Source organism: Macaca mulatta, chromosome 4, assembly GCF_049350105.2.
Source record: "Macaca mulatta isolate MMU2019108-1 chromosome 4, T2T-MMU8v2.0, whole genome shotgun sequence".
In the NCBI taxonomy this organism is placed as follows: domain Eukaryota; kingdom Metazoa; phylum Chordata; class Mammalia; order Primates; family Cercopithecidae; genus Macaca; species Macaca mulatta.
The window spans coordinates 65678569-65694763 of NC_133409.1; the positions used below are offsets into that span (position 1 = coordinate 65678569).

The 16195-nt window shown below is 33.8% G+C and overlaps 1 protein-coding gene across 3 annotated transcripts in view; it reads left to right on the forward strand.

Annotated features, from left to right (window-relative positions):
• STXBP5 (syntaxin binding protein 5) overlaps nucleotides 1-16195 on the forward strand; it is a 193493-nt gene that overhangs the window by 30063 nt on the left and 147235 nt on the right. For all 3 annotated transcript variants that reach the window (XM_015137165.3, XM_015137166.3, XM_015137167.3), the window contains exons 3-4: nucleotides 2457-2538; nucleotides 6401-6501. In XM_015137165.3, the coding sequence (XP_014992651.1) occupies nucleotides 2457-2538; nucleotides 6401-6501 (183 nt within the window). The remainder of the gene's footprint in view (nucleotides 1-2456; nucleotides 2539-6400; nucleotides 6502-16195) is intronic.

The following is a 16195-nucleotide window of genomic DNA, read 5'->3' on the forward strand; positions in this document are numbered from 1 at the left end:
ATTTTAAAGTACATGTTTTGTTTAGAGTAGTGTCATACATAGCCTAAGAGTAAAACCTCTCTTGACCTCTGTGTAACTGACTTCCTAAATTTATAGACATTTTTCATTCTCTTTGGAGAAAACATTGATTGACGCCCATGGCAATTTGAAATTTCAAAACCAGTAAGCTATTTCTTAAGAAAGCTCAAATTAATAGACCTGTTGCTTATTCTTTACTTACCAAGAATCAGTTTTTCTGTATTCCCAATGTTTTTATGTCTATTGTATTAGATATTCTAATCAGGTAAATCACCTTAATATTCTATAAAATGATGAAGTACAAATGTCAAAAGAGATATTTTTAAATAAACATCTAAGATGAATGCATTTAAAAGACTTTATGAAAGTCAGTCACTTAAAATTTCCCTCCCGATTTGGTGTGGATACCTATAATGACTGAAAAAGAATAGTAAGACTGTATATGAATGCTGTACTTGTATTGTTTGACATTATCTTTGAAGTTCCATTTAAGAAGTTAAACTGGAAATCTTATACTTGGGTAGTGATAGCTATGTTTTACTCAAGAAAAACAACTCTGATTTTTAGTTAATAGATTCATACTTAAAGAAAATATCTTTGCCTAATATCAAAAGATTAGCAGTATTGTGTATGTTTTGTGATAAAATAATATGTAAGGTAAGTATAATTATTATGATTTTCTACAGTAACTCACTTTCAAAAAAAATCAACTTATTCTTTGATCCCGATCTGGTCTCAAAAGAGAGGTTTGACATTCATGTAAAATGGGAATTATAAAATATGCTAATTTATGCCAGAAAGAATAATTTAGCTGAAGAGATTAGAATTAGACTCACTATACTGGGTAGAAGGGCAGGTTCTTTTTCTAAAGAAAGAAATAGGTGAACAGATACACAGATTTTTCTTTTTTATGGCCTGTCATGGTGTGATTTGCACATTGCCAATACTATTAATTTGAAATCTGGTTTCCTGCAGTTGTATTTGAGCAACTGGTATAGCAAAAATACTACTACTACTGTTACTACTACTGTTACTACTACTACTACTGCTACTACTACTGGCTGCTACTGCTACTACTATTATTACTACTAACAATAATTCTAGGTGTTTAAAGAGGAGGGTACTATGAGCTAAACATACTCAACCTGTTAATTTATAAAATTTATAATTAATTGCTAGTAATAAATAGAAAAAACTCTTGAAAATGAGTACCGTCTAGAAAATTTCTAGAAATCCAAAGGAAAAAATCATAGCAAATAGGAATTAAACCTATGGCACAATTGTTTTCATTAAGAACTTTGTGGCATGTATTACTAGAATACAGAAACAGACTGTACCTGAATGTGAATTTATATACCGGCAACTATAATTTATTAAATCCCACCAAATTTTATTTTTACATTTTGCTTTTTACTTTAGGGTAATATTTAATAACTGGCAAAATGAGATTAGTTTACAGCTGATTAAAATGACTGCCTTCTTATTTCAAGTTTATGAAGGTAAAATGCATATAACAGTGCCTGACACATAGTGAGTTCTACAAATGTACAGTTTTTTTTTTCTGTTCTGTTTTGATGTTTTTACTCAGCGTGCTTTACTAATTTAGAGTGTAGACTCTGGAGCCAGAATGCTTCTTTATATTCTATTTTCGCTACTTCTAGTTGTGTGACTTGAGGCAGGTTACTTAATTTCTTTGTACTTCAGTTTCCTTATCTGTTTAAATGGGGGAAGATAACATATTCTTCATGAGTTATGAGGATTAAATGAGTTGATATAAATAACATTTTCATAATGCCTAACACGTGGAAAATGTTATATAAATATTTGCTGTTATTATTGTATGCCAATTCATTTTAATCAGTATCCATGCCTGTTGTAAAAGATGGACACATTCATTTGGTGAAACAAAATCATGTGTCAATTAGAAACATAGTTATGTAGTTCTTCATTATATTTTTAGCCTTACTTAAAAATTACATGGCAGAAATGAAAAATGACAGTAAAAAGATTACTGTTCTGAAAAGCAATATTCCAAAATGACATTTGCCTACTTTTCAGATTTGTTTGCTGATTACAGCAAAATTGGACGTTCTGTAGATCCAACCACCTTTGTCGTCTTTTTGTTATTTTAAGATGAAGAAAATAATTTGGGCCAGCATAAAATGTATTACCTATATATTATCTTGTTTTAATATGTTGCTGATGTTAATAATTCATTTTCTTCTAATTTGCTTATTTTGTTTAAACCTGTAATCTCTGAGACTTTTCAACAGAAACTATTAGATGGATGTGTAACAAACCTAGCTCTAAATCTCAACTTCAGTAAATAGCCTGTATTGAAAATGAGGTCATTGGAATATTTATCAGCCTATTATATAATTTACCAGTTTCAAAAAACCAAACAAATACCATAAACTCCTTAATGGAATTAATTACAGCTTTGGTCGTCCAGGAGTAGAATGTTATTGCCAGCATGACAGTGGAGCTGCAGTAATCCAGCTCCAGTTCCTGATTAATGAGGTTAGTGAATTGTTTTAATCATTTCTACTTATATCTAAAGTAGGGCCACATCTAGTCTCTCAGATTTCTTACATGCATTCACATTTATTTAAATATTTGAACAAAAATTAATTTATAATCAGAAATAGTAATTCATTTTAAAGTAGCGTCATGAACAGTTACATAAATAATGTAAAATGTTTTCTCAAGACAATGTTGTAAACTAAATGGCCTAAGGTAAACGTTTTTGGTAAAACATGCTGCATTTAAATTTTAAGGGATATTGAATGCTGGGTAACATAGAAATCTATATTAAAATATTTTTTAAAAGATTGAGCTTATTACAAATCAAAGAATGTGCTTCTTTAATGAATTGCTTTGAAATACAACCAAGAAACCAACATTCATTCATTAGAAAGTAGTTACTGCCCAGAGTTCTTAATTAACACACAAATATGTCAGTTGCTTTAAGTAATTGACATTGCCTTTCCTTTTGAAAGTATGGAAGGAGCTAGAGAAAACAGCATTTTATCAGCATAGGAAACACGGTTTTTGCATATTTTAAGAACATAGGAGCAGCTCTGAGAATAGATGTTTACTGCAAGTATTGATAGGGAAAACTGGTCGTAGAAGGAAGAAAGAGAAATTGCTTCAGAAAAGGCTCTGATCTCCTTAAATATGAGGATAGATTGTGGACATTAGTTTAGTCCATAAACCCTTAGGCTCCGTGGAATAATTTCTTAAATGTATGTGAGACAAAATAAATTCCTGAATACCTATGGCTTTTGATAAATGTTTTATTCATACCAGAGGATTTAAGAAAGGCATCCTGGGTATAAAAAGATAATTATGACAACATGAAAACCTCCATAAAACTGTAATCCAAATAATTTGCAATTGTCTAGATTTTTCAAGGTCAGCGGATGTGTTTTTAAAACCTTCAGTATCCTGTATAGAAGTGTATATCAGGCATTTTAAAATGTTAAATTTTTAAAAATTACAATGTAGAAAGTTGTTGAAGCCATATATGAAGACTCAGATTATTTTTCCTCTTTTAAAGAATGTTTTATTATGGAATCATTATACTCATGGTTAAGTTTAAAAATAGTTTCAGAGAGAGCTTGTGTACCCTTTTAGCTTCTCTCAGTAGTAAAATTTTATATAACAATAATACAATAGCAAACCAGGAAAATGACATCAAAACAATACTATTAACTAGACTATAGACCTTTATTTAGATTCTCCAGTTCATATATGGACTCATTTGTGTGTTTGTGTGTGTAGTTCAATTTTATCACATGTACAGATGTATGTAAGAATCACATCAAGATACAGGTCAGTTCCCTCAGCACTAAGGGAAGGAATTCCCTCAGAAATAAAGAAGTGCCTTCAATACTAAGGGAATCCTTTTGTAATTGAATTCCTGCTCACCCTCAGTCCCTGGCAACTATTAACCTGTTTTCTCTCTCTCTCTCTCTTTTTTTTTTTTTTTTTTTTTTTTTTTAAGATGGAGTCTCACTCTGTCACCCAGGCTGGAGTGCAATGGCGTGGTCTTGACTCACTGCAGCCTCCGCCTCCCAGGTTCAAATGATTCTCCCGCCTCAGCCTCCTAAGTAGATGGGACTACAGGCGCGTGCCACCATACCCAGCTAATTTTTGTATTTTTAGTAGAGACAGGGTTTCACTGTGTTGGCAAGGCTGGTCTCTTAACTCCTGACCTTGTGATCTGCCTGCCTCAGTCTCCCAAAGTACTGGGATTATAGGCATGAGCCACCATGCCTGTCCTGTTCTTCATTTTTATACTTGTGTTAAGATTATTTTTTAAGCAACACTTGAGCCAATGTTAATAAAATACGGCAGATCATTTACTGTAGACCTAAATTTTAGAAATCTTAAATTTGTGCTGTTTTTATTCATATTAAGTATTCTTTTTCTCTTCAATAAGATTGATCATAGACTTCTTTGGAAGGGCCATTTTTTTTTGACCTGCTTAAATGTTAAATTATAAATACATAAAGGTAGTTTTTTTTGGTTTGTTTTAGAAAGTGGAAATCTGACAATTAGGTGGACCTGTTTGCTTTCAGATTTGGAAAACTATATACTATATAGGTGAAGGAGCCACCATAAGAGGAGGTTAGTTGTTATTGCTATTTTGGCTCTATGTCTTCTCTTCTTCCTGGAGATTTTGAGATGCGGTAAACATATTAAGAAAGAGGGTGACATGGCCTTTTATTTGATGAAAATAGGAAAGAGCAGTACAAATCTTTGACACCCTAAGTATTTTGAGTTTCTCTACTTCAAAGTGATCTAGATAAGACAATGCTTTTAGTGAAATGGAGAGAATGTGGACTTTATGTATTTCTGCTTTCCAGTTGTCATGTCCTATCAACAGAAGTTACACACTAGGGTAGCCCTCATAGAATTTTGAAGATGGAAAGGAATTGGAGAGAGAATATAAATCTTGTCCTGGTAGCTGTTTTAATTCTTCTGAGTAGATGAGAAACTCTTATTTTGAAAGAGGGAGACTTTACAATTTCTTACAATAACCTAAAAGATTGGTCTTGCAAATCTTTTTTGAAATTAATGTAAATTCGGCATGTTACATCTCTTGTCTTACTCTTCTCTCAGTTCTTGATGATAGATTTCTAACTCCTTTGAAGAAAAGCATTCAGATGTCTTAATAAATCAGCTCTAGTCTAGAGAGTCTTAATTTTATTCACAATTGTCACATTGCATTTACAATTTTATATCAGTATCATCTCTAGAGGTTTTTCAAAGTATACTTGCATAGATCTTTGGTCTGTGTCTTCAGCCATTTTCTGTTGCTATAACTGAACACCTGAGTCTGGGTAATTTATAAAGAAAGAAGTGTATTTATTTAACTTTTGATTCTGGAGGCTGGGAAGTCCAAGATTGAGCAGCTGCATCTGGCTGACTTCTGGTGAGGGCCTCATGCTGCCTCATAACATGGTAAAGAAGCAGAAAGGGAAGCTCGTGCATGCCAGGAGAGCAAAGAGGTCACCCTCACTTTATAACAACTCACTAGCAAAAGAACTAATCCAGTCCTGTGAGGGAAGGAACTCCCTCCCTACCTGGAGACTGCATTAAACCCTTCACAGAGGCAGATCTTTTATGACACAAATGAGGGATGGTTCACCACCTCTCAACACCACTTCACTGGCAATTACACTTCAACATGATGTGTTTTGGCATTGCAAACCACATCTAAACCATAGCACTCTGGAAATTCTGATTTGTTGGGTTTGGGTGAGAATGAGCCACTTAAATGATTCTCAAATACTGCCAGGCTTTTTCTTCCCTATAAATAATAATATTTAGTTGTATCAGACATTTTAACATTCTAAATTAGTCAGATTTCAAACCTTCAGACATGGATATTACAGTGTGCCAAATGCTATGTTTATTTTCCATACCATTCTAATGGTAGAATTATGATCTGAGCATAGTACTTCCATAAGGATTTGTCTTAAGCCAAATGAAATGAGGATGTTACTTCATATCATATTTTGCTCTGCTAATCAAGGAGGTATGTATAATAGTTACAAAGTAACTTACAATCTGATCTCTAATGTTAAATAACTGGATGTTAGCCATACTATTCCACTAGATCCTAGTATACTTTCGGCTTATGAGATACTAAATTATACTTTAAATTATTGAAGAAGTTAATTTATTTACGTACATGTAATACACATGCACTTTTTACATCTGCTGTTTTGAATTTGAGGCAAATGTTTCTTAGATCTAAATCTGCTGGCAGAAAGTTTTGAAATTTGGGAAGGAGATATTTCTGGCAGCTATTGAGTAGGCTTCATGTTTATAAAATGTATTATATATGAAATGTATTATTTTTGATTTTAAGGGAGCTCTTGTGAGTGCCTTGGCTGATGACACCTTACATTTATGGAATTTGCGTCAGAAGAGGCCTGCCATACTACATTCGCTTAAATTTTGCCGAGAAAGGTAAGAATTCTCCCAGTTATCCTATGTATAGGATATTTACTATTATGATATTTTCTTGAATTTCAGTCTTTGATTTTTTTGTGTGTGATGGACCTTATGCACAATCTAAAAACTAATTCAAAAACTTCAGAGGATATACTGAAAAGCAAGATTCCTTTTTTAGATCCATCTTACTTTCTTCAGGCAACCACATAAGTTTCTTTTGTGTCCTTGTGGAAGGATTTACAGGGTATATATAAAAGAAAAAAATCTCTGTATATCTCCTCTGCTTTTTTTTTTTTTTTTTTTTTTTTTGCATAAAAGGGAAACTATTACATACTCTTCCTGTAACTTGTTTTTACTTAACATATCCCATAGATTGGCTCATATCAGCACATTTAAATCTTCCTGAATCATTTTCATAACTGCATAGTATTCATTTTACTCTGTTGTGATGTTATGTTACATATATGTCTTTGTCTACATATACAGGTATATCCATAAGATAAATTTGTAGAAGTAGATTAGCTTGGTCATAGAAATTTCTTCTAATATGACTTATGAATTTGGGGCTTTGATTGGAAAAACTTTTTCACCCTTATTTTATTAGCCATTGTCCTCTATATGTTTTTGTAGTACTCTTTTTTTTTTTTTTTTTTTTTTTTGAGGCATAGTCTTGCTCTGCCATGATCTGGGCTCACTGCAGCCTCTACCCGCCAGGTTCAAGCAATTCTCATGCCTCAGCCTCCTGAGTGGCTGAGACTAGAGCGTGTACCACAACACCCGGCTAATTTTTGTATTTTTAGTAGAGACAGGGTTTTGCCACGTTGGCCAGGTTGGTCTCGAACTCTGACCTCAAGTGATCTGCCCTCCTCAGCCTCCCAAAGAGCCAGGATTACAGGCATGAGCCACGATGCCTGGCCTTTCTAGTACTCTTAAAGTTTTACTTTTTATACTTAATCTTTGATTTATATGGAATTTATTTTGGTATGAAATATGAGTAAGGATATAGTCCCCTCAATAATTTGAGAGACATATATTGTTATTTTATATACACGTGTGGTTGTATATATGTATATAATATGTAGTTAACATTAAAAGCACAATCTTTTTTTATGTATTTTGAGGAAATTTTTAAAATTTTGAATCTTATAGGAATACCAAAAGGGAAATACTTGATTCTTTTATTTTAATTTCTAAGGAAAAGTTGATTTTCTTAAGCAGCTACTTTTTTCCAGTCAGGTTTTAGTTTTTAATGTCTAAAATTTTGATTAAAACCTGTTGACAATAAAGGCGGAAGAAGAGAATGTGAGAACAATATAGTTATAACAACTGTAATAACAGTAGAGGTAAGAAGTGTGAACTTAAAGTAGAGGAAGGAAACCTGTGAGTTCTAGGGCTTTATCTTAGACTCTCTTATTTGATTCTCATGACATCTTATGGAATTAGTGAGAAACATGATTTGGGAGAAACGATACTTGGAATAAGGCAAAGGGTAAAAAGCAGCATAGAGACTAGAGAGTTGGGAGATGTAAGGAAAAATAGGTATAATCACAGCTAAGTCATGACGAGGTAACTGGTGACTTTTTTGACATAGTAAGTACTGAGTAAGTATTTGATTGTTAAACAGAAAATGAGATATCTTAAAGTTTGTAGTAGTAGTCTTAGGTCTGTCTCTCTATTTCTAACTCTTACTGTATTATGATACCCAAAACAGGGAACTATATCACATTTCTTTGATTTTAACATGCACAGTTTTTAAATTAATAGACTTTATTTTTAGAACAGTTTTAGATTTATAGAATAATTGAGCAGATACTACAGAGAATTTCCATATACCTCGTATACCACCCTCATTCCCCTAACTCATCCCCTCCATGGTGTTCTCTGATATTAACATGCATTAATGTGGTTTGTTACAGTTAATGAACCAAAATTGATACATTGTTGTTAACTAATGTTCATAATATATTAAGGTTCACTATTTGTGTTGAACAATTGTATGTATTTTGATAAATGTGTAATGTCATGTATCTACCTTTACAGTGTCATATGGAATAGTTTCACTGACCTAAAAACCAGTGTGTGTCACCTGTTTATTCATACTCTTTCTCTAATCCTGAACCCCTGTCAGCCACTGATCTGATCTGTTTCCTGTCTCTGTAGTTTTTGCTTTTTCCAAAATGTCATATGTAGCCATGTGTTGCATAATGATGTTACACTCAGTGACGATTGCATATATGATGATGGTCCCAAAAGATTATAATGGAGCTGAAATACTCCTATAGCCTAGGGATGTTATAGCTGTCATAACATCATAACATCTTAGTGCAATACATTATTCACGTGTTTGTAGTAATACCAGTATAAACTAACCTATTGTGCTACCAATTCTCTAAAAGTGTAGCACATATAATTGTGTACAGTACATATTTGATAATGATAATCAATTACTATGTTACTGTCTTATATATTAGAATATACATTTTATTACTGTTTTAGAGTTTATTTCTTCCACTTATTTAAGAAAAACAGCCTCAGGCAGGTCCTTCAGGAAATATTCCAGAAGGCATTGTTATCATACTGCAGACCTTCCAGCGGGACAAGATCTAGAGGTGGAAGACAATGAGATTGATGATCCTGATCCTGTGTAGGCCTAGGCTAATGTGTGTGTTTGTGTCTTAGTTTTTTTTTTTTTTTAAAGTTTAAAAAGTAAAAGTAAAAAAAAAATTTTAAAAAGCTTATGGAATAAAGAGATAAAGAAAAATATTTTTAATAGTTTTACAACGTGTAAGTGAAGGGTTATTATAAAAGAGTCAAAAAGTTAAAACATTTAAAATGTTTATGAAGTAAAAAGTTTACAGTAAGCTAAGGTTGATTTATTATTGAAGAAATAAATTTTTAAAAATAAATTTAGTCTGGACTAAGTGTCCAGTGTTTATAAAGTCTAGACTAGGGTGCAGTAATGTCCTAGGCCTTCACAGTCACTTACCACTCACTGAACTCACCCAGAGCAACTTCCATTCCTGCAAGCTCCATTCATGATAACTGCCCTCTAGGGGTGTACTATTTTTTAATCTATTATACTACATTTTTACTGTACCTTTTTATGTTTAGATACACAGATACTTAACCTTTGTGTTACAGTTGGCTACAGTATTCAATATGTAGTACATAGTAACATGCTTTCCAGGTTTCTAGCTTAGGAGCAAGAGGCTGTACTATACAGCCTATCTAGGTTTGTGTAAGTAAGCTCCATGATGTTCACACAATGTTGAATTCACCTGCTGATGGGTTTCTTAGAACATAGCCATCTGTACGTGACACATGACTGTAGTTGGAATCATACGTACAGCATGTAGCTTTTTTAGACTGTCTTCTTTCACTGAGCAATATGCTTAATGTTACTGGTCTTGACTAGTCTTGTGGCTTGCTAAATCATTTCTTTTTATCAGTAAATCTCTTTTACAGATGTGACAGTTCGTATTTCCATTCACCGATTGAAGGATATCTTGGTTTTTGCTTTTGTTGGCCATTATGAATAAAGCTGTTATAAATATTCACATGCAGACTTTTTGTGGATGTACATTTTCAACACAATTGGATACCTGGGAGTGCTATTGCTGGATCATATGCTGGGCTATCTTTGGCTTTGTGAAAAACTGCCAAGCTGTCTTCCTTAATGGCTATACTATTTTGCATTCTCACTAGCATTGAGTAAGAGATCCTTTTGCTCCATATCCTTACTAACATTTAGTATTGCCAGTTTATGGTTGTTAGCCATTTTAATATGTGTGTAGTGTTACCTCATTGTTACTTCAATTTGCAGTTCCGTAGTGACACATGATATGGGTTATCTTTTCATATTCTTCTTTGTTTCATATGCTGCTTTGGTGAGTTGTCCAGATTTTTTGCCCATTTTTAAATTGGGCTGTTGGTTTCTTATTGATAAGTTTTAATAATTCTTCGTATGTTTTGGGTACCTTTATCAGATAGCTGTTTTACAAATACTTTGTCCTAGTCTGTGACTTTTACTTTTATTCACTGCACAGTGTCTTTGTAGAGCAGATATTTCGTATTAAGTTTAGCGTATTAATTTTTCTTTCAGAGATTACACTTCGGTTGTTTGTATCTAAACATTCATCACCAAACTCAAGATCACTACCTAGATTTCCTCCTGTGTTATGTTGTAGAAGTTTTAGAGTTTTGCATTTTACATTTAGATCTACGATCCATGTTGATTTAAATTTTTTGAAATACGTAAGTTCTGGGTCTAGAATTTTTTTTTTCCTTTTTTTTTTTTCTTTTTGCGTATGATTGTCCAGTTCTTCCAGCACCATTTGTTGAAAAGATTATCTGTTTCCCATTGAATTGTGTTTGCTCCTTTATCAGAGAGCAATTTACTGTATTTAAGTAGATCTATTTCTGGTTCTCTATTCTGTTTAAGATAGATCAGTTGATCTATTTGTCTGTTATTTTTCTAATACAATCAGCTTTTTGTATCTATGGGATCCACATCTGGATTCAACCATCAGCAGACTGAAAATATTTGGGGGAAAAATAAAAAGATAATACAAATAAAAATACAAGATAACAATGATTTACTTAGCATTTAAATTGTATTAAGTATTAGAAGTAATTAAGAGATTATTTAATGTGCATAGGCTATATGCAGATACTGTACAGTTTTATATAAGGGACTTGAGCATTATTGCATTTTGGTATCTGAGGGGGTTCTGTAACCAATCCCCCACAGATATGGAGGGATGACTGTATACGTTGACTTGATTACTGTAGTTTTATAGCAAATCTTGAAGATGGGTAGTGTTAGCCCTCCGACTTTGGTCTTCTTCTTCAGTATTATGTTGGCTATTGTGGGTTTTATGCCTTTTCATATGAACTTTAAAAATCAGTTTGTCAATAGCCACACAGTAGCTTGCTGGGATTTTGATTTGGCTGTTTGAAAGAGGACTATTGACTTTAGCATTTACTTATTTGGTATTTTTAACGTTTTTACTTCTCTGAAATTATAATGTTTTTGTTAATGAATGGTGTCTTATAATTAATTGAAAATGTTTTGTGAATTTTATTAATACTAAATAAAAATAATGGCATGCCCTAGAGTCAATAGCATTTAGAATCAGTAAAATATAGTATTTGATGATTTTGAAATTACATGAAATGACAGTTTGTAATTAATTTGAAGCATTTGTAGTTGACTTTCTGATTATGAGTTTTATGACCTACCAGTGGTTTTCCTTCAACACTTTGAAGTTGTTATTCCACGATTTTCTGCCCTCCTTTTTGTTTTTATGAGAAATTAGTGGTTATTTGATGAGTCCTATTCTCTGGCTGCTTTCAAAATTATCACTTTATCTTTGGTTTTTAGCACTTTGACAATGATATGTGTAGCTATTATTTTCTTCATATTTATACCGCTTGAGGTTTGCTGAGCTGCTGCTTGCCTTTTTTTTTTTTTTTTTTTTTTTTTTTTGAGAGAGGGAATCTTGGTCTGTTGGGAGTTCAGTGGCATGATCTTGGCTCACTGCAACCTCCACCTCCTGGGTTCAGGTGATTCTCCTGAGCCTCACAAGTAGCTGGGATTACAGGTGCCCGCCACCATGCCCGGCTAATTTTTGTTTGAATTGAAGGTGCTAGCTCCAAATACTGTCACAGTCTTGGGTACTGGGGGTTAGGACTTCACCATATAATTGAGGAGGGCAGCACACAATTCAGCTATAAAAGAAAAGTAGGCTAAAACCAACTAGGATGCAAGATGTAATTTTTTTTAAACCAGCAAACAAAAGAAAAAGTAAATATATTTTGAAAGTTGAGTAAAAACATACAATTTTAAATATCCTCCTTAATTAGCATGTAGCTTGTCGTGCCAATTGCCAGGCTCAGCTCAGGGATTTGTCTGCTGTATAATTTTTATCACAGGGACTAATTTGCCAATAGTAGTGGCTATAGCATCTCAATCTTCTGTAGCCTGAAAGGAATTGGTAGCAGCAGTATGTCATAGTAGAATACTGGGGGTGTGGACTTTACTTACCCATCCTCTGTTACAGATTGAATTGTTTTCCCAAAAAAAGATAATTTTGAAGTCCTAACTCCTGGTGCCTATGAATGTGACCTTAGTTAGAAATGGGGTCTTTGCAGATGTAGTCAAGTTAATATGAGATTATGAAGGTGAAGGTGAAGACTAATCTGGTGTCCACATAAGCAGAGGTGAAGAGACACAGACACAGAAACTCAGAGAATACCACGTGATGGAGGAGGTAGAAGCTGAGTGATGCAACTGTAAGCCAAGGAATGCAAAGGATAGCTGCCAATACCAGCAACTAGGGGAGAAGCATGTAACAGATTCTCCCCTAGAGCCCTCAGAGAGGGCAGCACCTTGCTGACACCTTGATCTCAGACTTCTTGCCTCCATAACTGTGAGATAATAAGTTTCTGTTGTTTTAAGCCACCCATGCTGTGGTGATTTGTTTTGGCAGCTCTGGGAAACACATATCACCTTTGTTTCTTTTCCTTGATATTGGTGAGCCTCGTTAATATGTGCCATTGGGTTTATACATGTAGAAGAGGGGTTCTTTGCTCCCATAGAAACTGAGAATTTGATAAGTAAAACAGAATATGCTCCATTTAGCTTATATCTTGTTTTTTCCTTTAAAGAAGTTTAAATAGGAGCAAGTCTTGGGTTGATAAGCAGCTACAACTATCTTCTAGTCTTTTTTCATCACCATGAGTTAGTATGACCAGTATTCTCAACCATGTTAAGTTTTTGCATAAGTTTATAACTAACGATATGTGAAACATTTTAAGACTGAAAACTAAATTATATGTGGACTTTCCTATTTAGAACCTAGTATTATCGTCTAATATTTATACATCTTGATTTAATATAATGCTTTATTGTTTGTAAAACCTTTTCACATAAATATTTATTCTCAGGGGTTAAGAAAATTTCCCTTAGTGAAATTTTATAGAATATTTTCCCCTGTAAGTATGTTAAACACCCGAAAAGCTGAATCTTAATATTAAAGTTAATATATTTCTAAAGACATATGTTTTTTCTTTATTCTGATACTCTGATTTACAGTTTCTATATGACTTATTATTTGATGATAGATGCATCATTGTTTAGAGAATAACATAAGTATGCTTTCATTCTAAAGTAATGAAAGGGAAGGAAAATTATCATATGAAATACATTAATAATCAAGATTTTATAACTTAAATATCAATGGAGAATTCATGTTCAAAGTCCTCTCATGGAAAAACACAACCGTATGACAAATGAAGTTAATCTGTTCAGATTCCAGCACAGCAAAAGGAGATTTTGTGCTTATAATGTACGGTAGCAATGAGTTGCCACCCTAGCATCAGATTTTCCCGGTATCATAAATACATTTATATAGAAACAAAAACTCATTTATTACATTACACTCTTATTTCATTATTTTATTACAATACTGTGCTTTGCATATTTATAAAGCTTGTAATTTGCTCGGTATCCACATAAATAGGGTATAACCTTAGACAGTTGTAAAAGAGTGTTTGGCTGACTACCAGCTGCCAAAGTATCTATACAGGTCTTAATACAATTTTGAATTAACTAATTGCACATGTTAAACAAGGAAAAAATTAATCACAATATTGAAACAAAGACCTAGAATTATAGTTTCTCTGGTAATCACATAATATTATCAAAATACTTTTCTTTGAAAGCAGCTTAATGAAAAGTGTACAGACATTAGATATGAGAGTGATTTGATGGGATGAAATTAAGGAGTAGAACGTAGGCATGAAATGGTGCCCAATTCTGTTGGGAAAATGTGGGATCTACTACTCTGGACATAATTCTGATCTACAAAGAGAATTGGTTGGTGATATGGAAATGAAGAGTCATCTTGGAAATTCTCGGTATAGAGTATCACGTATTCAAGCAAAATTTTAAAATAAAAGAAAAATTCTCTTAATATTCAGAGGAAAGACAGTTACGATTTGATAACTTTGAAACTGTTAAAGGAAAGACATTCAGGCAGTATTGGATCACTTCCTAGAATAAAATTATCCATAGTAAGGAGTCTCTTTGAATACCTCTACCCTTTTCCTTGTCAGAATTTCTTCTACAATTCTGCATCTTTTGTTTCAGTATTGTGATTAATTTTGTCCTCGTTTAACATGTGCAATTAGTTAATTTAAAATCTTCATTACACTTAGATAGATTTTTAGGGGGCTGGTACTCAGCAAAACACTCTTTTACAACTTCCTGACAAGGAATTTCTTCTGTCAAGGAAAAGGGGAGATATATTTAAAGAGACTGTTCTCTTTCCAAAAGGGCCTTACAAGGTACTTAAGGTGTAAAAAGATTATATAAAAAGACATTAAAAGATTATGTGGAAGGAGAAGGTTTATAACCAAAGGCAAATAAAAGAGTACTTAGCTCGGCTGGGTGCGGTGGCTCAAACCTATAATCCCAGCACTTTGGGAGGCCAAGTTGGGCAGATCACCTGAGGTCAGGAGTTCAAGACCAGCCTGGCCAACATGGCAAGACCCCGTCTCTACTAAATATACAAAAATTAGCCGGGCATGGTACTGGACACATGTAATCCTAGCTACTTGGGAGGCTGAGGCAGGGAGAATTGCTTGAGCCCGGGAAGTGGAGGTTGCAGTGAGGTGAGATCATGCCACTGCACTCCAGCCTGGGCGACAAAGTGAGACTCCATCTCAAAAAAAAAAAAAAAAAAAAAAAAAAAAAAAATTAGCTCTGCCAGTGAACCAATGAACAGAATGAGCTATTTATTAATGCATGAATAGCTTACATTAGAGAGATGCAAATATATATTACAATATGAGTGAATATCATTTTAGAGGTTTATATGAGAACATATGATGAAATAATTGAGTTTCTTTTTTTTTTAAAGAAGACAAAAGTCAGTCATCAGGAAAATGGAGACTAAAACGACAACTACTCATTAGAATGGCTAAAATGTTAGTTAGATTGTGATGCAACTGGAGCTTCTTATAACTTACTGATGTGAGTTTTAAGTGTTGTAGTCATTTCAGAAGTTTCTTGGGCAGTATTCACATCCTTCATGACCCAACAATTTTACTCCTAAACATATGCCTGTGGTAGGCAGAATTATAAGATGGGCCCCAAGGTATCTACCCCTTGATGTACACATACCTACTGCTTGTTAATTAATCAAACACTTATCTCGGTGAAGACATTTTTCCAGATGTATTTCAGTTCCCAAATCAGTTGACCTTAAAATACAAAGTTGATCCTCCGTAGGCCTGACAAGCAGGTGAGCACTTAAGAGACTGGGTTTTTCCTGTCAAAAGGCTCAGAGTGTGAGAAGGATACAGTGGACAGGAATTCTTCCTTGCCGGCCTCGAAGATGGAGGGGGCCATGTAGGAATACCAGTGGCCTCTAGGAGCGTACCCGCTGACAGACAGCAGGGAGACAGGGATTTAGTCCCACATCCACAGATGCTGAATTCAGCTAGCAACCTGAATGAGCTTGGAAGCACATTCTTTCCCAACATTTCCAGAAATGGATGCAGGAATGCAGCATGGCTGAAATGTGGATTTTAGCCTTGTAAGTCCTTGAGCAGAGAACCTATTAAGTGTCTGGACCTCTAACCTACAGAAATAATAAATGGGTATTCTTTTAAGCCATTACATTTGTGATACTTTGTTACAAAT